Source organism: Bombus vosnesenskii, unplaced genomic scaffold (genome assembly GCF_011952255.1).
Source record: "Bombus vosnesenskii isolate JDL3184/JDL3185 unplaced genomic scaffold, Bvos_JDL3184-5_v1.1 scf7180000016279, whole genome shotgun sequence".
Classification (NCBI taxonomy): Eukaryota; Metazoa; Arthropoda; class Insecta; order Hymenoptera; family Apidae; genus Bombus; species Bombus vosnesenskii.
In genome coordinates this window covers 2,049,027-2,074,595 of record NW_022884348.1, presented here as the reverse complement: position 1 = coordinate 2,074,595, position 25,569 = coordinate 2,049,027, and the positions used below count along the sequence as shown (strand labels likewise).

At 38.8% G+C, this 25,569-nt stretch overlaps 1 protein-coding gene across 4 annotated transcripts in view; it reads left to right on the top strand.

Annotated features, from left to right (window-relative positions):
- The window catches only part of LOC117242822 (neprilysin-2), a 38,713-nt gene that overhangs the window by 871 nt on the left and 12,273 nt on the right, over positions 1-25,569 (top strand). For 2 of the 4 annotated variants that reach the window (XM_033509780.1, XM_033509782.1), the window contains exon 2: positions 1,432-1,945. In XM_033509780.1, coding sequence (XP_033365671.1) covers positions 1,800-1,945 — 146 coding nt within the window. In that variant the 5' untranslated portion in view covers positions 1,432-1,799. Of the gene's footprint in view, positions 1-1,431; positions 1,946-15,447; positions 15,837-25,569 lie in introns of those variants that run through there. The other 2 variants (XM_033509781.1, XM_033509784.1) reach the window with 2 other exon arrangements.

The window sequence follows — 25,569 nt, the reverse complement described above, 5'->3', positions numbered from 1 at the left end:
CGCGAAATAAAACTAAAAAATATACGAAAAATACTAGACAAAGGAAGCCAGGTGTACGAACGAGTTCGCCTACGTTATCTTTTATAAAACAAACGATGCTTGTCATGTAACGTGGACACATTTAAGAATACGTCCACATGTTGAACTCTCTATCGGAACGTATAGTTTGCAAAAGAATAATAATAAGTCACTCGCGGATAATAATAGAGTCACTATGCAAATATTGGCAACAGTCTCGTGAAAGCGGTGTATGAGAATTCTCGATACTGTAACTTGAAATTAAAAATAGTTGTCATATATAATTTTATAATTTATTGAAATAGACATAATCTTGTGATTTATTGAGAAGTATAAAAAATATCTAAAAAAAACGTTTTCAAAGCTTTTAATCTACTAAATCTATGGAATATAGAAATTTAATTTATTAAATCCAGAAAAGTTTGAGAAAATTTATTGAATCTGTTTTCTTTTTTTTTTTTTTTTTACTTTCAATATTTAATTTATTGTTCCAGGAAAAAAAGCAATGTACAATTGACATATTCATTCCATAGTTTTCAATTTGGATTACATAATATTCACGCAATGAGAAGGAAGACCATTATCTTCCGTTTACAACCATAATTTTTTGGTCGATTTACGTCAGGATTATTGAAAAGACACTAAACCTTGGCCTTCATACCTTCCGTAAGGGATTTCATTCGGGATAATAACTTGTTTTCAGCCCTCGTAATAAGCCAAAAAGATTCATATCGCGCGTTTATTGTGACCTGCTAGGCGTGGAAACCGGTTTCATTAAAATTTTTACGAGTCAACCGATCGAGCCAAATCAAAAATCTTATCGCTTCGTATAATATCCTATTCTTTTCTTCCCAGAGGAAAGTATTCACCGTCTGGGAAATTTTCATTCTACCATCGAATAACGGGAATCGTTTCAACTATTGTAACATTTTGCGAATTCCAATACGACAATAGCCAACGTACTATATCATTTAAACACGTGTTTTATATTCGAATGAGACATATTATACGTCTCATGTGTCGAGAAAAATACAGATCTACAAAAGCTATCGTGTGCCTTACCGATTATAGTACTCTTCATTTCATTTTACATATGAAAATAATGGTGCGATACGGCAATTAATTCCTAATTATCGCCAATCATAAACTAATTTATTATAAATCTTGTCACGACATTTACGAGATATTAAAAATAATTCGACGTATCTGAAAATTTATTGCGCGCGCGTAACAAAAATAAAAAAGTGGAGGCGTGTTGGGAAAAAGTAGTTCGTCTTGGAACAAGATTAATTGGCATGATCTCTGTAGATATCTGAAAATAGGAATCGTTCCACCAACGGTTATTATCGTAACGGTTGCGTAAACATCGATCTTTAGCGACAGCTTCCTACATTGCGCTCGATTCTCTTGCAGGCGAAGAGAAGTTTGACGAAGATGAATTTGCACGTGAAATACACACCGAATGAAAATCCCCATATGGCGATATCTATGGCAATGTCACGCAACAAAAGGAACATCGTCACGAATAACACCGTGTATAGAACGCGTGCGTAATTTAAGACGATCGTCCGGCTACGACAAGGACTGAAACTGTTTCCAAACACGGACAACGCGTCCATATCGTGGTACAACGATCGAATATGTATTGAGAGTCCTCGATGGACTGACTCAAATACGCTGAAGCGTGTTTCTCTTTTGTTTCCTTTTTTTTTCTTTTTTTTCACGTGACCGCGCTGTGTTTCTCATATTCGTGACTTGGATGATCTCTTGACGAACGAATCATGAATCCCGAGCAACCAGACTTTTCCAACGCAAGAACGCTACATTTCCGTACTCACGATGACGGTGATAACGTCAAAGAAGAAAGCGTTCGATCGGACCGAGGAAACATCTTCGACAACGTTTACAAAATGACTACTATAGATAGGTACGTTCCCTTTATCGAATCAGTGAAAATATAACGAGGCAAATTGTAAAATAGTCGAAGAAGATATAAAGATACATTGGCTTTAAGTTAACGAGGGAATTCAATTTCTCGATTAAAGATATATCCGCGTGTAGACCGAATCAACTATGAAATATGCTTTATTTTTTTCTTTCCTATCCTTTCTTTCAATTTTACGTAAAATTAGATCGAGTATTATTTGATCGGGTTCTTTTATAATGGTTAGAGTATTAAATAATACTTGAATACATTGCCTATAACCTAGAAGATATATAAGAAAGAAAAAACAAATGATATCGACGAATTCACTCGTTTTATTTATTCTGAAGACGGTTTCAAAGAAGAAAATAACGTAAACGTATGTATTTCTTGTTTGATAGGTCCCTAGAAAGTTCGTTTCGTTACTTTTTATCGATCCTTATATTTTCTTCGTAAAGTCCATTCTAACGCTTCTTTCATCTCGTAAGCATTATAACGAAAAAAAAAAAAAACTCGTCGATTTAACAACTCTCGCGCGACAGCTTTCATAAGAAAGAATTAATTCTGTGAGAGAAATATGGTAATATTATTTTAGAATACTCGTTTAATAACATACTGTTAGCGACTAACGGAGATCGAACGTAAAGTTTCTATTTCGAACTACGTACATGTGCATGTAAAAACGGATGATACTTTCATGGATAAATGAAACGTCAGACAACAGTGATCAACGGTGAAAAATATGTTATTGTTTCCAGAACTTCCCGTTATTTTTACACCGTTCCGACATGAGAAATGAAACAGGAGCATTTGCTTCTTTTAAAGCTACCAGAACGATAAGGATTTCTATTTTCTCTATTTTTCATAAAAAAAACACAAAAAAGAAAATATGTAGATTATACGATATTGAGATTAGTTTAAAAGCAGAAAAAAAATTGATAATGTTACATATATAGATTTTGACAAGGAGCAAATCTCTCTTTTTCTTCTGCGCTCTACTTGCTATAATTTTCGAATTTCTATCTTTCAATCCCACATCTGGTAAAAAAAAAAAAACAAAAAGACTCGTAACGTTGCGAGGCAACTTTACGTGAAATTAAAACGGACGATCGCCTACGTATATCAAATAAAAGATCGTTTAACGATAAATAACGATCAGTTTGGATCGAAAATGATCCAAAAGATGCAGCAGAATCAATTAGCTTCACCTGTTGCAGCCAGTAGCCATAAATCTATCCCACAGTACCTATTTTAGACAGACTTTGAACGTTAAATAAACTAACAAATAAAATTCCTATACATGTTCATAGTTAGCTATTTATCTAATAGTCTAAGAGTACATGACCAAGTAATAGAACCAAATGTAATAAAACCAAAACATTTAACGATCCAATGAAAATCTATACGCCACAGGCTAGTTAACGAATAATGCACAGGATCATTAAAAAATTAACTGTGATTTTCAGGAAATTAATGTCAGTCGTCAAAGTGTTTCTTCGTTTCTTCGCTGGGAATTCCGTATACGAGCACGAAGATGCCGTTACCGGCTGACAGTAAATTTCCAGTCGTTCACAGGAATTGAATCTGTATGGTAGAGATTTAGGGTTGCCTACATACGATCGGATATCTTTTTTACACGAGCAGAGTTCGGATTTATTTTCTTTCGCGCCGTATTCTTCCCCAATCGAACGAAAGAAAAGAAAAAAAAAAGACACCGTTTTCGAAAGGGTTATCGGACCTTTTACGGCATTTGTGACTTCGATTTACCTCATTAGCATCGCCTTCGGCATTTCTATATAACGGAACAACCAACATACATACAGAAGCAACCAGTGCGTTCGAAGGCGAACGGTGCAACTTGCACTTTACGACTTGGTTTACGATACTGTACATCTTCGCTTCCGTCGATCAACAAAAAATACATGTAAATTTTGTATTAATCATTTGCGACAAACCATGTCGTGACCGATATTCCATAGTTAAAAGTTTATTCGTTTAGCTTTTTTTCATGAAATACTTTAATGAGAATAATTTTGTAATATTTTAGAGAAATATCACTCGAGATATTCAAATTATAGCGATTGCGAGTCGATGATCTGTTAAGAATTTTTGTAAAAGAGTTTCGTTTCAACTGTAGCTTCGATTCTTCGGTGATACAGTGTTGCTACAGCTAGAAACAGTTAAAGAAACAAAAGGTTAAGGTGTACAATGTGCTGTCTAAGAAAGAAATTACCGCAAATTATTGCCATAGCGTTCTTCCAATTTGAAAACAGCATCGCCAAAATGAACAAAGAACCGCTTCCTTCTTAAAACATCTTCTTGACACATCGCCAAACTTCTGCTTCCATTTCTTCCTTTTCAATCCGTTTCCCTTTGTTGACTTTTACGATGATTCACGCTTTTAAATTGACAGTAAAAGAAGAAAAAGGAACATTTCCACGAATGATTTGCCAACAGTCTTCTGATCGATCATCGGAAACAGTCTCATTTAAATGCAACGAAGATAACAGGCGGGCGGGCTCAGCGACAAGTTCTTTCGTATGCAAATGCGAAACGATGATCCTATACGATACCATTGAAAAGCATCGCTTGCTTATTCTTGATAAGATTTATTTCAATCGTAATTATCGTAATAGTTTTATTTCTAATTATCACAGCTAGATACGTATAATGATATACGATGAGTAGAATTAAACTATGGTAAACGATCGCGTAGAAACGAATCTTCGAACATTTTGCATCCAATCTTGAGTTTGCGTCCGATCGTCCGATTGCTTCGTAAACAGCCTTCAATCGTAGAATGGCATCCGTGTAGCAGTCGTGCATGATTATTAGACAGCGGAGACACGAATGAATATTCATCGCGTTGTCGAGCAGAGTAACGTGGTATGGTGTAGCGTAGCGTGGCGTGGCATGGTTCACGGTGGATTCTTGGTGGCAAATCCTGTTTCTGCGCTTGGACGACGAAATTACGCGCTTCTAAACGCAAATTGCGAGTTACATAAGCAACAAGCGAGCCAATACCGAAGCTAACGCTTGCGAGACTGCAAAAGTGAGACAAATCGAGAATCCTTTGATCGTATTAAATAGGCTTGTTAAGCTGCAAATGAATTGTTCCTTAATTGTCGACGTTCAGGTAGCTCTGACGACCATCGAGTTTTTACAACTGACTGCCTCCTATGGATATAGATAATGTTTAGAATAAAGAGGACTCGTTATCGCGAACGGAAACGATCGTTAGAATAATTCGTTCCTCTCCTCTGCGAGTTTCCATTGTCTCGAGCGAAACCTCTCGAAAAGCATCGATACACGGTTTGCAAGTGGGTGGAATAGATGAGCTGACTTTCACTCGTGTAATTTCTGATAATTACGACTTATTGCGTTGGATAAGTATGGAAATTGTATTATAGGAATATAATTGAAGATAAATCTGCATCGGTTTTAACAGAATGGATCATATTTTATCGTAAAAACGATTATTGTTCCGTTCGGAATCTTCAAACTTGTTAGGGGAGTGTTACGTTTTGTTTGGCTCGTTTTGGTTGTGTTGCCGATCTATACAAATTGTTAAAATTTATTTAAATTTCAAATTGGAACGCTCATTCGCGCTATTGGTAGTTTTAGTCTACGTTACGGCGCGTGCGCGCGCGGGACGTGACAGGATCATGGTCAGTTGCATTTAGAATTGTTAGTTTACTTTACCTTTGCTACTCGATAGCCAGAGATGTGTTGTAAACTCGGTGTCTCCAGAGTCTATGCTTTAAAACCATATGGTGACGGTATAAGTTTCCGAGGTTTCTGACCTGCAGGAGTATCGCCACCTTTTCAGAACCGAACGTCTCGCGTCAGTTCGGATACCACCCCGCACTTATCAGCAGGAGGCGCGTCAAGGGCGCATGGAATAGCGGTCGTGACATTCAGGACGCCGTTGATTGAAAAAGTAATTTTTGACAAAAGCCAATCACCGTGTGTCCTGAACAAACTTGAAAGCTCGGACAGTTCGAACGGAACGTGCGTATTGTAGCTTTCCATCGGTATACACAATCGAGCCTTCGATCAGTCGTAGATGTGTTCTAACATTCAAACGGTATACGTAGTACAGACTACGACACACGTACTATGTGTCGTACTCGATTACACATGTTTTTCATGAAAGTAAAAGTTCCCTTCTACTATGGCATTTAAAAGAGTGTAAACTTTAGTTTCTCTTACGCATCACTCGTACACCGTGGCTGCTGATAATTAATTAAATCGTATTGAATCATCGTACGACATTGGCGTTCGAGCTAACGAATCACCGTAGATAGACGTGAAACAGTAATTTATCGAATATTATAGAGAGTTTTTTTTCTAATTAATATACTCGAAGTTATCGTCTCGTTGTTTCTTATTGCACTCGATCGCTTTAGTATCGTTGGAATATCCGCTTTCCATAAAATATATCCTAGACACATACATATACAATATTATTCAGGATATTTCACAACATGCGTCGGATGTGTTAATCTCTTTTTTTAAAGTATGAGTTTTCTGCTCATTAAACTTGGTAATTGGATTCGTTTGTAGCGAAAACATTTCTGCTGTATCGTTTTGCCAGCAACATATCCATTGGAAAAAATCTCGATTTTTCTTGGAAAGTTGATTAATCTACGAGTAGATGCCTAATTCGAATATTTTAAGAAAATCGCGCGAAAATCTAGATGGTGATACGTTATTAATTTTCCAGCCAATGAAATATCAGGCAGAACCGGTTGCCATTCGTCATCGATTCTGTATGCCACTGACACCGAAATGAGACAGGTTTAAAATTAGTTTCACGATGAAGCACTCGTATCTCTTCTTTTTAGACTGGCACTTGATTATCTGTATTCGGATTTGCATGGATATAAGGATCTTTCGCGCTTCTATTCCTTTTCCATTCGAACGGAATCCCAATACGACGTCGCCTTTGCCGTTGTTATTATTTTGGACTTTTGATATAAATTTGATATTATAAAATGTGCAAGAACCTATCGACTCTATCTGATATTAGGAAATAAATGAAATAAAAGATAACAGTAACTTCAGGAAGCGATAAGAATGTATCATCGAGTTTCGGATTTAGATCTTTTCGTTCTTAGAATGGAAGGAACACCAAGCCATGAAGGTCAGCAACAGACTTCTTCCCCGTAACTTTGATATTCAAATGGCCACCACCTACGAATGGAAGGAATGGATCAATTTCTTGCAACACGATGTATCGTTATTTAGAAGTTTAACGATCTACAAGGTGAAGCGAGTAGTTTCGATGGAAAGAAGGATACGTGCGGCCGATCTTTGATAAAACGGTCACTGCGACCTGAGCCTAACGGGATAACCTCGATAAACTTTGGCTGGTACGTTGTTGTGAAGCCACTCCTAGTAACATCAGTTTACGTTACGTTTCTGTATGCGTATCTCGGTATACGTAAACCAGACTATCTATGATAATCCAGACGGGCGTAATTGACCCGATTCGACTTATCCCAATTCAAGACAGGTTCTGATATGAACGATGATGCAAAAATAATTATTTCGCCAAAATGGTACAACATAGTACGTTAGATTAAACGAAAATTCCAATGATACGTTAGGCTTGTCCCCCGAATCAGTTTCTACGATGTTCAGTTTTGTCCTTCGATTAAAAATCGTTATTCTCATACGACTGAAACCAATTAAGAGATCATTTAATCTCATCCGAACTCTCGTTCAGATGACACGAACGATATCGAACGTAGCGGTTCGACCACTCCAAACGACACTTTGCTCACGAGCTACCGATGTATCGGTTCAACGTCATAACGAGCGTTAATTATGCATGCTCACGAAGGCTCGATGGTATTTCGACCATTAAACGTTTCAGACCACTGACAGAGATCCTCCGTATGGCGGGATTTACGCGGACTTTTCGAGATTGTCAGTCGATAGAACGTGGCTAAAAGTAGAACGTCGGCTAACACTCCTAAGCAAGCCGAGTCTTTTGCCTCGTAAATGTTACGCAACAAGTCACCGTTGAACGAACCGCTTCCTGTTATCAACACGAACTCCTGATCGACTTCGCGTATCCTACAGCTAATTACATTACGCGAAACCAACTCGACTTTTCATTTTCTAAGACCTCATGCCACGTACGCGTGGAGTCAGGTGCAACGGTATAACTGTATCTCTCGAGTTTCAGGCTTTTCTTGAGAATCGCAGCATTCGATGCTTCCTGTCGATCGCCAGGTAAATGCAAATTCACGCGTTCGGGCGTTCCTTAGCCGGTTCACACGTTCGTACTATGCATCGGCCGAGAAATTCAGGCCGGGGCGTAAACTCGGGCGTAAACAATTTCGATCGATAATCGGAAAATGATGGACAATCCCGTTTTTGTAATGATCATCCGACTCGGATCGTACAGATATCGTGTATGTTACCTATTATCTGGATTATTATACGCAACTTTCGTTCCATCTGTTCGTCTTTCTTACAATTTTAAAGTTTGCGACGAAGCTTGCGACGAAGAATAACGAGTTTCGATCGTGTTTCTGTAGTGTGTCTCAATAATGCGTCGCGTTTCGTCAACATCGCAGTTCAGTTGTGTAAGTTTGTCGTGTAATAGAATTTTCTTTCTAGTTTTTCCAAGATACGCTACATATGAACACAGCATGAACCATAACGTAGGAATTTTTATGCTTCGCACGGATTATATACACCGTATATGAATTTGTGTTTTATTATTCTTTAGCCTTTCAACTCGTTTATTTGTTATTGTTATTAGTTCCTTCGGTATATTTGCATTGGCAAAAATAATGTTTTTATTTGCTATATATTCGACCTCGCGAATATCATAATGTCACAGTTATTACGCAGTTGATCGCAAACACGACGCCGCTCGATAGAAAACAGGATTATAAGGATAGGCTTTCGCACGAAGATCGCGAGCAAAACCATCGAGACGGTACATATATAGCGGATAAATCTTTCCTGCAACATCTTTTCCAATGGATGGTTTTTGTGATAATTTAGATTTCCCTGACATCGCAGTCGTTTTAACGTCACAGTAACGGTATCCTCGATCTTCGACCAGTCATATGTTCGGTCTGCTGGTTGGAACTTTCCTTTCCAGAGGCCCGTGATCTTGTCAGGATCCTAAGTTCGTCACAATGTCATAAATATTCTTGAATTTTTTCCAAGTTTATAAAATCATAGAGATTAGACGAAGGAAGAAATATAAAACGCGAAATATATCGAGTTAAATCTTGAAAATTCACAACGTCAAGAAACTATATAATTTAAACGAAAAACATAAGTCGATCAAAAAACGTTATAGACGAATGAAATCTTGCATTAACGGAACGTTAGCTCTTAAGAAGTTAAACTATAATAAGGCAAAACGATCAACGTGATCATTTTAAATCTGAAATAGCGCAAAATATTCAATTTGAAAATGCAAAATTAATTCTATCGGTTACAGGGGCGAGATAAAGATCGATAAACTCTGGAAACACAATACGTAGCAAGAAATATCGAAATTCACAAACCTGAAACATCGTCATAAACCTGAAACTTAAGCCACGTTCCTCTAACGCAATTATCATAACTATGTCAAAGGAAAGATCAAATAAAACCGTCCAATCGGAATCTTAGGTAAATGAGATCCTTTATCTATCAACTGTAGTCAACTGCAGTTTCTCCTCCCTTTGATGGGTAAACGTGATCAAACGTCTTTTTTTTTCTCTCCGCGCTCGAGCTGTTAACTCTAAGTGTCAACCAATAATCGATGGGATTTCTTTAATTAACGTCGACACACTTCTTGGATCGCGGTTCACCGACCTTACTCCAGTTGGATTTCTTCGTCCTCGGCTCGTCAGGCGTCTCAAATCGTGATATCGAACTGCATAGTGGCTTGCTGCGAGATCCCGCGATTTCGCGACAACCAACATAACGTGAAATGTATAACGGGATCGACCTTAGCTATTGTTGTTTCGAATGGTACCGCGAGAGCGATCGATAAGCTAATCAACGAATTACTCGAAATAAAAGCTTATTATCGCCAGAGCTCTGCATCGAAGCCAGTTATCGCGACGATGCTGCGTTTTCTGTCGAGGATAGCGGTACGATCGCCATCGAGCAACAACGTAATCGGTCATGCAGTTGGTACAACGTTTCATCGAATTATAAAATAGTGCGTCGATAGGATATTTCGTTGGATTACGGAATCGTGGGTAGCTGGTAGTGGGTAAAAATATCATATATGTAATATGGTTAAAAGATAGTAGTAAACTGCATAGTATGCAATAGTGGATTGAAATAAGGAGATGTTACGTTGAATTTTTCGATCTTTTCTAGGACTTACGTACATTCATCGAACACGTAATTAACCGTGTTGAATTAAGTAATTTGGTTATCCGTTGGAAAGCTAGAAGCTCGTGTGCCACAAACGATAATTATCGTTGACGTTGTGCGACAGTGAAATCTACAAGATCAATATTTGTCTTTCTTTTATGGGACAACCTTTATTAAAGACCGCGAGTAGAACGAGCAATTCAGGTTAATGTAGACGTTAAAATATTCCTTTGAACATGATTTAGTGCTATTGTAGCAGATGATAGCGTAACTTGCAGAGGCTGCATCAAGCGTTCCACGTCGTAAAGAGCAGTTTCTACGAATCGGGAAAAGAAGGTGAAGGTCGGATAGAACAGCAGGTATTCACGTGGGAACGAAATCGCGCTAACTGGTCGAGTTATCTACGAAACTTGATAAATATTTCGCGTAACAATCCGACGATACATATTTTTAAAACATCAGACTGTAAATCGTTGAAAATTGCAGTTGTTTATCGTACTTGTCAAAAAGAAGATAATTTTATAGTTAGGAGAATCGATATTCTCATAATGCTCGCGTATTTTTTCATCTTCAAGCAATTAGATTATCGTACGATAATCGTTTTTTATAATTTTTTAACAAGCATAAATACATAAATACATAAGTTGGTTTCTCGACGCGCTTCAGTCTGATTTTCGCTAATGACATCTGCGTGTATCGCACAAGAAACGAGTAATCGAGGTAGAGATTCACCATGGTGCTGTTTAAACGCTTGAAATTCACTTTTCAGAGCGATTATTCTCTCGAGAGCGGTTCATAATGCAGCGAATCGTTTTTCAAGACATAATTTACAACGTTGCAAGTAAATCGTCCGCAATTAAACAAAAAGGAAAGCAAAGTGGACCATGGTAATAGCTTACGAAGGTAAAAGAGAAGGAATTTCTGAGAAGCATCTTTTATCAATCTTGCGCTGGGTTCGTCGATTCGTCGTATTTGAACGGACTCGTCTGTCTCCGATAGTTCATCGACTTGGACGCGAACATTGTGTGCCGATGTAACTATGGTTATACTATGGGTATGATTAGGTAAGAGAAACCAATGTTTACACTCGTTTTAAACGCAATAGCAGAAGGCAACGTGTACCTTGGTAAAAAACGATGTGCAAAAAACGAGTACATAAAGTACAGTACATAACGTATGTATCTGGTTGTTTGTACTATGATGTTTGAGCTGATCGACAGAATACGTGTACTGATTGAACGTTAGAACATGTCTATACCGAATGATGGCTCGAACGTGTACATCGAATGTGTACAATATGCACGTTCTGCTCGTACTATCCGAACTCTCAAGTTCGTTCACGACACACGCTGAGTGGCTGTTGTAAAAATTAGTTTTTCAATCAACGGTGTCCTGAATGTCACGATCGCTCTTCCATGCGCCCTTGACGCGCCTTCTCCTGGTAAGAATGGGATGGTATCCGAACTGACGCGAGGCGTTCGCTTTTCCGAGAAGGTCTCGATACTCCTGCAGGTCGGAAACCTCGGAAACTTGTACCGTGGCGATATGGTTTGAAAGCGTGGACTTTGGAGACACCGAGTTTACAACGTATTCTTCACTATCGAATGCGAAATAAACTAACAATTCTAAATGCGATTGCTCGCTTAATACGAATTTACGACCTCGTTATAAACCTCACCGACGAGCACCGCACGTGGCTCCTCGGTGTGTTCGATGCGTTCCATGGCGGAAGGATATTGGTAATTTTCTATAGCATGACTTACAATTTTACGAACAAATGTTTAAAAAAAAGTGTCTTAGAGATGTTGAATCAGGTTCATCGCAATTTGTCGCGTTGATGATTTTCCGAGACGCGACTGATTCTCTGATACGATTCGTAAGTAAAGGATAGCAATAATCAAATACGCTTAAAAACGAACCAATTTCTGAAAAATATCTTAGGTCAGTTCAATCAGGATTCTTCGTAACAGTGAGTAAAACAGATTTCATAAAAAAAAAAAAAAACGATTCCAAGAAACTACCTATATATATTTAGGCTTTCCGTTCACGAAGAACAGTGCAGCAGGAGGCAAAAGAAACAAGAGTTACCCGGAATCTATTTGACTTGCATGACCGTATGATAATCGTTGGACTAAATTCAGTCTACAATGGCCGGCTATTTATTCGCGATTTTTCGTTGCTCGTATCGGGATTGACACGGTGTGAACCTGCATTGTCCCAAATCAGCTTCGGGTCATAGATCAGGAAACACGGGACATTACTTCTATCGATGGAAAATAATGTACAAGTTGAACGAAACTTTGCCTCTATATAGACATATGAAGGTAAATTCAAAAAGATGTATTTGTACGATCGATTAGCGAATAATAGGATAATTATTCGGTTGCCGGTAGCTAATTACTAAGGGAAACTTACTCGTTTGCCTTCTTTAATTATTCCCTCAATATACTAAGTACATCGACTGTATTTACATACTGTTTAAACATGGTTTAATATAGTCGACAAAATAACCCTTTCACGCTCGATGTTGCGTATACCCGACGATAAATATACGAACGTTATGTCTTCTTTACGCAAACAGGTAAAAGAAATTCGGCTCCGAACGGATTCGTTATCAAAACGACATAACGGAAAATGACGACGGGAGAAAGTTAAATATTTACCGTTTGACGCGAAAAAGTCACGCCGTAAAGAGCTCGCAATTGCTAAAAGGTATCACGTTACTTAACCGCCGGTCGAGTACTTCAGTTGTCCGATCGTCGAATGAAATACAGCCTAACGCGTAGAATGGAACGACCTGCGATTGTATGTTCACCCTATGTAGGTTGAAGCCCTACAGAGTTCCGCAGCCGTTTCTGGGACAGTAGTTTTAAAGTTTGCGCGCAATAGTTTTGAAGCACGAAGCTAGAAGACCAACGTCGGTCTCTATAACTTTCGGAAACTCGGCCAAACTTACGCACTCGCGCTTCCCACCTAGTCAGACGGTAGACGCTAACAAATGAATCTCGTCGGAGACGCCACTCCATAAACCGTAACTTTTTCAAAGAAATCGATTCCCTCTCGAAATAAACGACGCTGTACGAGTAATCGAACGGGCCGAGGAGATCTCCCGCGTGGGTGTATTTTAAACAGTTTATAAGTGACTATTTTAAACCTGTCGTACTCTTCTAATAGGAATCGTTCGTTCGAATCATCGTTTTTCAAATTAGAAGATAAAAGTCACGATTATAAGATTTGATGGTGTTTCTTGAAAAAATATCGTTCGTTGTATCGTCGCGGTATTATTTTGGGAAATATGCGACTAGCTATCTACCTGTTGTATCGAGTCGAACATGCCAAGAATATAGTAGAATGCGGTTGGTTTGATGAAACCAGCATTTTTTTACTAACTACTTAATAAAGCTTGTTTCACGAGCGTTATCCGTTTTTCATTCGCGATTGACGCGTTTGCTACGCGATTTAATTTAAGCTAATGGATTATATACCGTTCGTGTATTGTTCTCGCAACCAGTTCGAACTAGTCCCCTATTTTAATCTCGCGTATACAATTCATGGTTTGACAATCGTTTTCGCTAACGAATTCATAGGAATGGAATACATGCCTTTGTATCAAGCTGACTAGTGTATCGTAAAACGACAGAAATTGCAATTACCTTGTTAGCGAATTAAACCTCATCTTTCTTGATGAGGAAGCAGAAGGAAATAAGTTTGATTCTGAATTCATATACGCAAGATGTCTCGATTAAAAAGTTGACGAATTCGAGGATTAAAACGTTCGATATTTGCGATACGATACTGCGATCAAAATAAATTAGCGTAAGAGACTATCAATAATCGTTCTATTGAAAATATTAACGATACGAAAGATTTTGATAAATCAATTTGAATCGAAGTTCGTAATCCTGGTATTCCGTTTGAGGCTTTGGCGTGCGACCATGTGCACGTTACTCATTGACGTTCATCGGCACAAAATAAATGTTTCCGTGATGCACGGTAATCTCAGTGTCGGTCATGTAGAGGAAGAGAACAATTTTTCCGATGTTTCGGAAATCATTGACGTGCATAGTATCATCGTTCCGTGCAGAGGACGAGCGTCAGAACAAAAAGAAAAAAAAAAGGAGGAATCTACAAAGGCACGAAACGCTTAGACGGCTTTATAACATCGGAAAAGAATCAAACTTCGTCCAATTGTCCTTACAAACGCTTTAGAATTATAAAATGAAAAATAGACATTACAAAAATAGACGATAATTTATCAGCGTTTAATTTCTCATATAATCGTTGAGAGATAAAAAGTTAATTACGAATTTCTAAAGTATTTAATGAACTATATAACATAACATTTCCCGGCATCTTGAAAATCATTGATCTATATGTTTATAAAGGTATTAAATGTGAAATACTTTATATCTCAATTTTAGATTCGAACACGTGCAAATATTCAACGCTTCGTTTTAACGAAGATCAAACGAATTTCTGATAGTACAAAAATAATTAAACTGATAAAATATAACGGGAAAATGAAAAGAAAATCAAATGAAACGTATAAAAATAATATATCGTCAAATAGAGTAAAGTTCAAAGAAATAATACGACGAACACAAGCCAGTTTTTCAATATTCCGTACTCAAATACACCACCGCGCTCTCGTACCGTTAAGAGAAGAAGAAAATCGATGAAATTTCTAATGACCGAAGTTACTTCGAATTAATCCTTCTGTGTCGCGTAATAACACAGTGCCTTCGTACGACTGCGAAACTTCGACACTATGAAAAATAATAAATGAAACGTAGAACCTGATAAAAAAAAAGGACGCTTCGTTGTAAAATAAGGATATCTACGATATACTTTCTATAGCCAGTGTAAAAAGACTTGGAGAATCCCTCGGTGAAGATATTATTTCCAAAAAGTTTGCAACTCGAGCGACGAGTTAACTCGACTTGCTCGGTCAACAGGTTAAAGTGATCTACATCTAAAATTATACATGCACACCGATATAATCCGCGATCGAGTCGCAGATTTTCGGCAAATTGGCCAGGATACTTGCGGGAGTACGGAAAAAGGAAAAGGAGAGTATCGAAACGCGGAGCCGCCGAATGGGAACGAGAAAGAGAGGGCGAGAGAGGTAGGGAGAGGGCGTTTAAATACGAGGAGAGATGCGCGTGCTCCTTCAGTCTGGCGCTAACAGCCCAAACCGATTCATATCCGGCCCCCAGAGGAAAGGAAAGAAGTATCGTGAGGACGAATCATCGATAAATAACAGAAAAGGAACATCTCGAGACGAAGGATCTTCGATTTCCGGGATCCGCGAGAATCGCGTCGTTTTACAGAGAGAAAGAAAGAAAGAAAGAAAGAAAGAAAGAAAGAGAGAGAGAGAGAGAGAGAGAAAAGAAATTGATAGTGAGGGCTATTCGAAAGGATCAAAGAAAGAGTGCGTGTAGTAATGTGTCAGTGAAAAAGTTTCGATAGAAGCAAACAAGAAGAAGAAACTTTAGAGAAACCGAAGAGAGGACAGAATGACAAACAGCATGAAGCAGACTGTCATTAAGTGAGTTTCATTCGTTTACTATCGCATGAAAGTTGGCTAACGGTGCATGAGAAAATTGGCGGAATCGACTCTTGTGGATTCCAAGAGAAATCGTATGCACAGCGTAGACATTACCATAGAGTTTGCGACGATGTTATGATTTTTTTCATGTACGACGATCCATAACATGAACATTTTATTCGATGATTTATCTTTAGGATAGAAATTTATCTTCGGGAATGTAGTCTCGTTTCACGATATCGTTTATAATCACGATAATCTGATTTTGTCACATCGTTGTGTTTTCCTGGTTTTAGCTTCGTTTCGATCAGAATGATCGTACCGTCTATAAGATCTCTATTTTTCTTTGCTTTTCGTATTGTTGTTTTGACAGAGTTACATAATCTCGTTAAAAACTAGTCACCTTGGTAGAACCTCGCGACGTTAGATTATAGCGAAAAATTATCTTGTTTTGGCGGATGAAAGAGTGTTATCGTTGATAAGGATATGTGGAGGTAGTTAAAGTAATCGTTTGCTTGGTTTATTATCATTGCAAATGCACATTGGCTATTGTTCAGCTATAACACGGCGAATTTCTGTAGAGACGTTTCTAGCAACGATAAACTTAACCGACTTCTCAAGTAACCGTATGAATGTCCATAAATTGAGTATACATTGGCTCGACAGGAGGTTCATTAAAATTAAAGAAAAGAAAACAAAGAACCGACGAGTGTTTTGTTTCCTTTAAACGCGGAGCCATCGCTCTGTTTATTTGGCTGCGAATTTGGCGCCGAGATAGAAACTTATCGTGACGTACATTTACGATTCGGTATTATATCGATTTAAAAATAACGCTCCATATTATTTATCAAAAATGTTTCCAAAACTGTTAGATGCATTATCGTCTGTCGTAAATACAATAGACCTGTTTCTTTTTATTTCGAAGCACGATATTCCAAACAAGCCACGTAACTCGTTAAACCTTCGTTCGTTCGAAGAGGAAGAGGAATTCTTTATCCGGTAGAATCTTCGTTGAGCCTGGTAAATGTTCATAATCGTGACGAAAGAAGATAACTATCGTAACGAAACGTAACGCGCTAACAAGCCACGAATACGCTAAAAGGCACGAATAATCGTTAATTCGACGATATCTTTCGTTTCTTAACGATTTAGCAGTCGATATCTTCGACAGTGTTTCATATGGCTCGGTAAAATTAAATTGTTTATATATAAATCTAACGTCTTATGAATCATCGTTCCTTCTCTTCGAGAGAGATCTCGTGATTTCAATGCAGGCTGGGATTCTCGGTGATAAAACACACCAGCCAGGCGTTGATGTTACGTCGTTATTGTAACCGCAACGTTTTCGAAAGCCCCTTAAAATTCGCCCGCAAGTCCATCCATCGGGTCGTTCGATTTCACTCAAAGAATTTCGAGGTTGTGCAAACCACTTAACGTTTACGATTGTATCGTTTATCGATTAGGTTCCTTTTGTTCCAACCGTCGACCTAATACGTTCTTTTTATAGAATTTCCTCGAGATTTTCTCTTCGAAGATTTTGCAACTCGTAGCACGTTTACTTGCCAGTCGTACTTCGTCAAAAACCGTGCATTGATTACGCTTGTAATCGAATCATCGTTCGATATTGTATCTACCGGTTCGTCGCTACACGACAAGAAACTTGGACGATTCGTTCGAGACATCGAAGTAACGTCACTAATTCCAATTTACTTCCTACTCGACGAAACCAATTAGTAAGACATTACTAACGATTTTATCGCAGAGTGGAAAGACGTTCTTAAGCTTCTGACGAATCCTATCGCGATATTCAAACTTTCCATGCCTCGATCTCGCTATAGTTTCAATAGAAAACAAATTTCCATGTTTTCAAAATATCTTTAACGTACGATCGGAACTCGTCTATCGATAACTGTTCTCCGTTCTTTCGCGCTTTCATCGAATTTACTAAATTTTCCAACGCTAGAAAAATACGATTCGTTCGAAAACGATGGAAAAATATGCAGCAGAATTAAACTAGACGATCATCCGTCACGTTTCATAACGAGAGTCACGCAGATCAACGGATCGTTGTATAATTGTACAATAGATGGAAGGATTTGAAAACTTTATTAAGACGCTTCGATGTTATACGGTTGAAAGGTTTTCTTAGCACGACCATTTTGTTTGTCGCGGGACATCGACACGGTCTTGATCGAACTCTCGTGTTCACAGCTGGTTATAATGTGAATGCCGATGGTGACGCACGACTGCGATCAGCCACTTCGGTAATCGATTGCATCAAAAATGTTTTGCGCCCGAGTTTTTGCAAACGCGACATGCATTTCGAGACGAGGAAACGTGCGGTGAACGTACTCAGCATCGAAGACACATCGATCGTTGTGATCGTGCCTTACGCTCGAGTCACGGTGAAAGTTCTTCGCAGTCAGTTTCACGCTATTATGTTATATCGTGTATTATATCGCGATGATCGGAAAACGATCGATCCGTTAATTAATTATCACAGCGTTCGTTCGAAGATCAGAACAAATTTGGTCAAACTCTATAGAATCGATCGCGATCTTTAAATGAGAATCTTTGTTGCTCGAAATGTACGTCTGTCGACAAAACGATATATAAGTTACTTTGCCTACATACGTGTTTTAACGTTACCTTTTTATTCCGCTTGCATAAATTATACCGTTATATACGGTTATAGTATTATTTCACTGGCCGGTTTTTCATGAATGAACACAACTGCGAGCATATAAGGAAATGCTTACGCGTACGTTCAATTAATTGCAGAGAATAATGTTGCATTTCTATTCATTTGCATAGAATTTAAAGATACGTTTCTTGTACCTCGCAGCCACTGTGTACGCATGGAACGAATTTTAAACATTTCAAATGGTCGATCGCCCAGAGAAATCTACGTGGAAAATAGCTCGCACTTTCCAACGTCGCGTCGTTTTGAATTTTAAGCTTGATTTCACGCGACCAACCTTATCGCTTCCTCGACGCCATGTTTCCGATATACCGATTCGATTTCTTTTTCCAGGTCTTTCGCGAGGTCACCTTCTAAATCATTTTTGCAAACAATCGCGACAACCTTGCGTCGCTTCTCCGACGATCGCACAGTCGCCTCTCTCCTTTATTGATTCCGCGTGGTTTCACGGTCGATAAATGGGATAACGATAATTCAAACGATAATAACGATCTTTGTTTCGATGAAATTTCCCGTGAACCGGTAAATGGAAGCGAATACAATACGTTGCGCGATTGTGAAACGAACGAGGTGCAAAATCAATTTCTGCGCTTGTGATCTAAACGAGTACCGTTTCCTCCTCTTCCTATTTTATTCGCTCGTATCAAGCAAAAGCTTCTGCTATATAAAATCTGTTAAATCTTACATCCATAGACTACCTAGAAATAGATTTTTATCTGGAAAATAAACTATCGACGATATGTTAAAGATAATACCAATGGTTTCTTTTCTATCGTAGATCAACTTTCCACTAACTAAGTAAACTCACGATGTTCTGCAATTATACATGTCGTTCGTTTATAACAAAGAATGTTATTGTTACATTTAATCGCTGTTCTTGCATGTTATTTTCTCAAGCTGTGAAATGAAGCGTGTAAAAGGAAATTCGTGAATGCAAATAGGGTGAAAGCAAGTGAAAAGTAAGAAGAAGCATCGTTTTTAATTACCTCGTATATTGTATGCAGATAAACTTTTTTTTTCCTTCATTATTTATCACACTTGGATATTGCCAGTAAGAAGAATCAATAAAGACGATTAATAGATATGTTGATAAATATGTGTACGTTGTTATATCGTGAATACGTAGACATTGGTTGAATTGAATAATTGTAGCTGCTGGCAGTCGCTGTCGTAAAATTTGTAAGGCCATGCAATTTTTCATTTCACACAAATTACAGTCTTTGCGATGTACGTAATGGGAAGTCATTATTTTATTTAAGAAATACCGTAATAAATTTACAAATTAGGACTAAAGATCGCCGTTGCGTAACAGCTCGGTTTCCTCTTTATTCGAAAACAGATTGTCTTTTAAAAATATACAATGTTTTTCCTATGAAATACGATAATTGTTAGTATATTCATAAGCTGTTGCACGTCCGCCAAATTTAAAAATAGAGAAACGATTGAAAAATACCCGCATGCAGGCATTCCTTCGGCAACAGATCCAAGGTACGTTCGTCTCATAAAGACATTATCGTCGGTGTTCGTTCAAGGTGGCCGTTTATCTTAGAGAAAAACGGAACGGAAATATACACGACATTGAGCCAAAGATATTGCTACAATCTCATTAACAGCTGAAAACAGATTCGCTCGGTGTAACATTTTTAGCGATTCGCCATGTTCGTCAAAGTACCCATATGCATTCGTAAAAGCAACCATATCGATAATTCGGAACGTAATTAATATATTTGACGAAACTCGCAAAGGTGGTTCTAACGACAAGGCAATCGTCTGAAACAATGATTTCGTCCGTAGAACGAAGGTGTTGTACTTGACGAATAAATGATCGAGGAAAGAAATAAAACGCTTAACAGGACCCCGGTGTCTTGTTAAATTTTATTAAATTCGACAAAGTAGAATCGTTTCTTAAAGTTAAAAAACTTGTGGCCACGAAAGCCAAGAGCATAAACCCAAAACTGTCGCATAAAAGTGTTCGTAAAAGAGGAGGAAATTTAGAAACTTTCGAATTTCTAAGATAAAGTCGATAAGCGTTGAGTAAACTTAGTAGCGTAACATTTCAACGGTTTAATAAGTTTTTATATGGACGGCGCTAAATTGTCGATGAAATGGGACAAGTCGTTTGTGTCATGACGCTAATTATCTCTGGCTGCCGCTTCTACCGTATACCTGGACCTGACGACGCGACGCCGCCACGTTACGCTATTGTGATACCTTAACGTTGCAACACGCGTTATCGTAGCGGCATAAGCAACGTCGATGGTTAGGTAATTCGTCGACGATATCGTAGTCGATGGTATAAGTAAATTCGTTGCTCTTCGAAAATAAACAACAACGTGCGAACAAAATTCGCAGATTTTCTTCCATTCGTTGGACACGATGTAGATACGATTTGCAGGTATAAAAAGGAGTAAAGGAAAAAAGTGGTGCACTTTTTATCAAAATTTTTACGACGCCTTCGTAAGAGAGGAAGTGAAAGTGGTCGATTTCCAGCGAGTGACCAACTGGGAGAAACCTGGCGATCTTAAAATAAAACTTAGCCAAAGATGCACGCACGCAGTTTGCACGGCATGAATTATGAAAGTCGCGCGTGTTGCAAGCATTTTACGCGGTTCCACGCGAATCGAAGGATAATAAAACAATCGTACGTATGCTGATGCACCATATAAATATTTGCAAGCAACCGCGGCCGTGTTGAATTTTGAAATCAAGGCAAACAAATGGTGCACGATAAATATCCTGTTCGATGGTCTAAGATGTAAAGTTTATTTGCTTTTTTTATTGAAAAAAGAGAAGATAGTTTTAAATGTTCTATATCACGCCTAGTATATTTTTTATTCTATTTTATTGTTTTATTATACGGTAATATTTTAGCGTCGTTACGATAACGTTCATTGAAATTAAGGTGTTAAGCCGAAAACGTGTATTTGTGGAAAGAAAATAAAGCGGGTATCTCCTACAAATAATTTTTGACGTTTCAGTTCGATACGTAAAGTTCAAGCAGAATCTAAGCAGAGTTCTAAACGTCTTATTTAGTTTAGAATTTCTTTCGTTCGGTATATTTGGCTTTGGTTAATCTCAAGTTACGTAGGTGCGTTTGCTTGGACACGTGAGAAAATATCTAAAGTTACGTTTTATAACAACTTTTTTAGCGAACTTTGCTTGTTATAGTATATCGTGTGTATGTACTTTCTCTTAACTCGTTCTATACGCTTTTGTCTATAGTGGAAGAAAAACAATAACAAAGAACGTATAAAATTAATTTAAAGCAGTCTTGCTGCTACCACATCTTTCTTCTATTTTTACCACTTTCCATTTCGCGTGTATACTTTCACGATACTCCACTTCCTAAGAGATATTTGCGATAATTTCGTTGTTTCCAGCGACATTTTGGACGAAATTAATTTTCAAGGACCCGTTATCGTTAAAATTTCAAACTTGCGAACAAGTTTCGCCGTGAGAGATTCTCGGAAATTAATTTCATCCAAAAAATTGTTTAAATTTCGTATCGATACTGCTTAATCTAATCAACGTGGAATTCCTTTCGTTCTATCCTCGACCGATCTGCACACAATACATACTGTGTAAAGAAGTAATGAAAAAGAAATATTGTTCTTGTCTCTGGTACGTGATTATGGCTGAATCGCGACGTTCTTCGTTTACATACCTGCTTGTGCATAACCGGTTATATTTACCGATAGATCTTTGTCTTATCAAGCATACTTCTTTGGCTTCTGTAGAAAAAAAAAAGACACGTTACTTTCTACAGGAAGTGACTGTTTCGCGTAGTACTGGTTCAAGACCGATATAGGACGATTGTTCGATCGTTCGAGCATGGCTGGCGTTGGAATTGCACGTATTTGTACATATGTTTTTCGTTAACGTTTTAAAAAAATTGACTCGCTGATAATACAACGATATACGATTATACGTACGAGAAACGCTCGATAAATCGGATTCGAATTTACGTGTACGATGATCTTTTTTGAAACCTTTAAGGGCACGATAACCTCCATCGAACGTGCTTTAAAATTCGTTTCACCTTTGCCAGTATCTCGTCTCTTCCTGCTACTTTTTACTTCCGTGATAAGCATTTGCAGTCACCTTGAAACCGCAAAGTATCGTGCCTGACGGAACTAGACATATCACGAAGGTAGCCAATCGAATTTGTATTCCACGCGCTCGCTCTTTTGTTTCCTTATCGCGTGCACCCTGAAGAACAGCCGAACGAGGTCCCCTAGTTTTGCGAATTCCTGTTAAAGAGGTCAGCGAAGAAAGGAACCCGGTTTCGAACGAATTAATTGAAAATCGAGGCGAATACCGGTAAACCCGTACTACGCTGCTGCGAGATCTTCGTTCTCGGAGAGGACCTCGTTCGACGCCCACGTCGTCTCTTCAATGAGAAAATTGGAGAAACTGCGCTTCGCAACTGCACTTTTTAAGAATCTCGAGCGAACGTAACGTTGAACGTGATAAGTCCCATGCGAAACTGGCAAATTGAGGAAGCAGGTTTTAAAGTAGCCGTGGAACGCGAAGCTACGAAATCTGCAGACTCGCCGTCTCCAATTTTAACGAATCGTGTAATTTGCGAATATAAAACGATCGTATAATTTCAGACAATTGAATTGTAATTCGTCCGCGAGAATTTTGCAGAGGTGGTTTATGGCATTCGCGGTCAAGATCGCGAATAACTGGCGGCGCAGTTCGAGGACACGAGACGAAGTAAACAATGGAATTGCAGAATTAATTTCATGTTTGGAATTAAACAATCGAACTTAGACGGTCGGATAATCGAACGCTACTTTCCATATCTATCTAATTATTGTTTAAGTACTACATTTAAATTTTACTTCGATAGACAGCGAATATGAAAACGCGCTATTTATTACGAAACGATTTTCTTTCTCTTTTTTTGTTTAATTATCGAATTTTACCCGACGGAATTTCCCTCGCTGAGCTAATAACTTCTATTCCGATAAACCGAAAGGATCCGATTAAATTCGATTTCGATGATCAAGCGATGATTTCGACGATGTTAACTAAAAATAAAAGTGATCGAGTGGAATGGAAAAATTATAAGAAGGTCCGAAGAAGGTCGAGTCTCGGGGCACGTGCAAAAGACACGATTCGATTATTAGCATGCAATCCACGCTCGCTTTGTACCATTTCAATCCGACACGGTTTCGTGGTCGCCTGACCGACGAAATGCTCGCTGGAAGGTTCAACCGGGCCTGACCGGAGAATTTCAACTGCAAAAGGCAACAAAACATCTCATTACTTCCACCTCGTTGCACACAATACACCCATTGTTCAAGTATATTTCGAAGAACCGATTAGTATCGAGAATTAAATTAAAACGATGGACAAAGCGCGAAAAGCGGCGACTTAATCGGATCGTTTCCTAACCAGAGAGTTTAACGAAATTCTTAGCTGCTTTACAGCCAACAGACGTTAACGGTAAAAGTTATTATTATTGCAACGCTACTTGTACAACGTTTGCTCGATTTACGTTTCGTTTAAGATTTATCGCGCGTTATTTACTTGGAGTGCAGTTTCCAAGAAACTTGTTGTTATTCCGTGAATCGAACTAAGTACGTTTGCGCGGTTCCACGTGAAATTGGATATTGGGTGCTGGTTTTCCAAGCTGTTTACATCGTCCGAACAATCTATTCCGCGTGTTTTGCGACCAAGCGTGATTGCCTGGCCACTGACGCGACAAATTCGAAATCGACCAGGCCACTAATTTTGTCCTCCCGAGGGCAGATAGCGCAAAGTAGGGGATGCCTCCTCGTGCTTCTCTGATAATCTCTCGATAATCTTGATGCTTTTACACGAAACTTTTAAGGACCTTACCTAACTTAACACTCGTTAAATGTTCCTACTGCTTATTCTCGTGTCTGATGTATTTTTAATATCTCTCATTCCCGATTCTTCGGCAATTTACGACACTGTCGAATGGTTAAATAGCTGATACATTCGTTCAAACGACTTTGATGCTTTCAAAACCTTTCCTTCTAACTGCGTAAAAAGATTTCTCTATCGATCGTTAATAACAGAGACTGACATTTTCATAAAGAAGAAGTAAAACGCACCAGAGTCAGGACCAGTTTTTCCCACGACGAATACACGCATTAACCCAAACGACACTTCTAAGAGAATATCCTAAAGAGAGAGAGGGAGAGAGAGAGAGAGGGAGAGAGGAGAGAAAAACAAAAAGAGTGGCGTTACACGGTCGAGTTACCCATTATCGATTCATCGATCGCGCGAGCGGCGAGCATCGCGATATTTACCGCTGGATCGCTGTTTCGTTCGCACAGGAAGTGTGTCAGGGTGATCGTAACCGAGTTTTCACACGATGAAGCGCGTTGTTGTGTCGGTTTCGTGACGCTGTTAATGGCATGGAAATTCGACCGCGTGGAGGGAAAGAAGGACACGCTCCAAACGATTTTTCCCAGGTTTTAGCCGGCTTCGAGATTTATCACGAGCTTGGCCATTGACTTCGAAGCGTCCCGGTGCACGCCGTCCCTGGAAAAGGTCAATACACTCGAGTTGCATCGCGTCGCGAACCTTATTGCTCGGCTCGACGCCCGCTACGCCGTCGTCCAACTTGAAACGGTTTACTTACTGTAACGGCGGTGAGCCGATTTACTCGCTTCTCTCGCCTTTGTTGCCACTCGATGCCAGTACCCTACGTGTGTGCAAACGATAGGAGGATCAAGCCTCTCGTACGCGATGAGAGCTGCTTTTAATTAAAATTTGATTGCGCTACTCGCACGGCAGGGCTGTTAAGTTTTGTCGTAAAGTTAGCAGCGATAACGTAGTTGCCAATGCGCCAAGCGTAGAGTTTTAAGAGAGTTTCGGAGGCGCGTCTAAAACGCGACAAAGGAATATTTAATCTTAGATAAACCTGTTTCATTTGCACTCTGTAGTTTGTTATGGCGGCACGTTTCACCCTTTGACACTCAGATTGCGTAAACGTAACATCGTGCTAGACGATAAACGTATCTGTTTTTAGGGTGAAACTGACCCTGATCC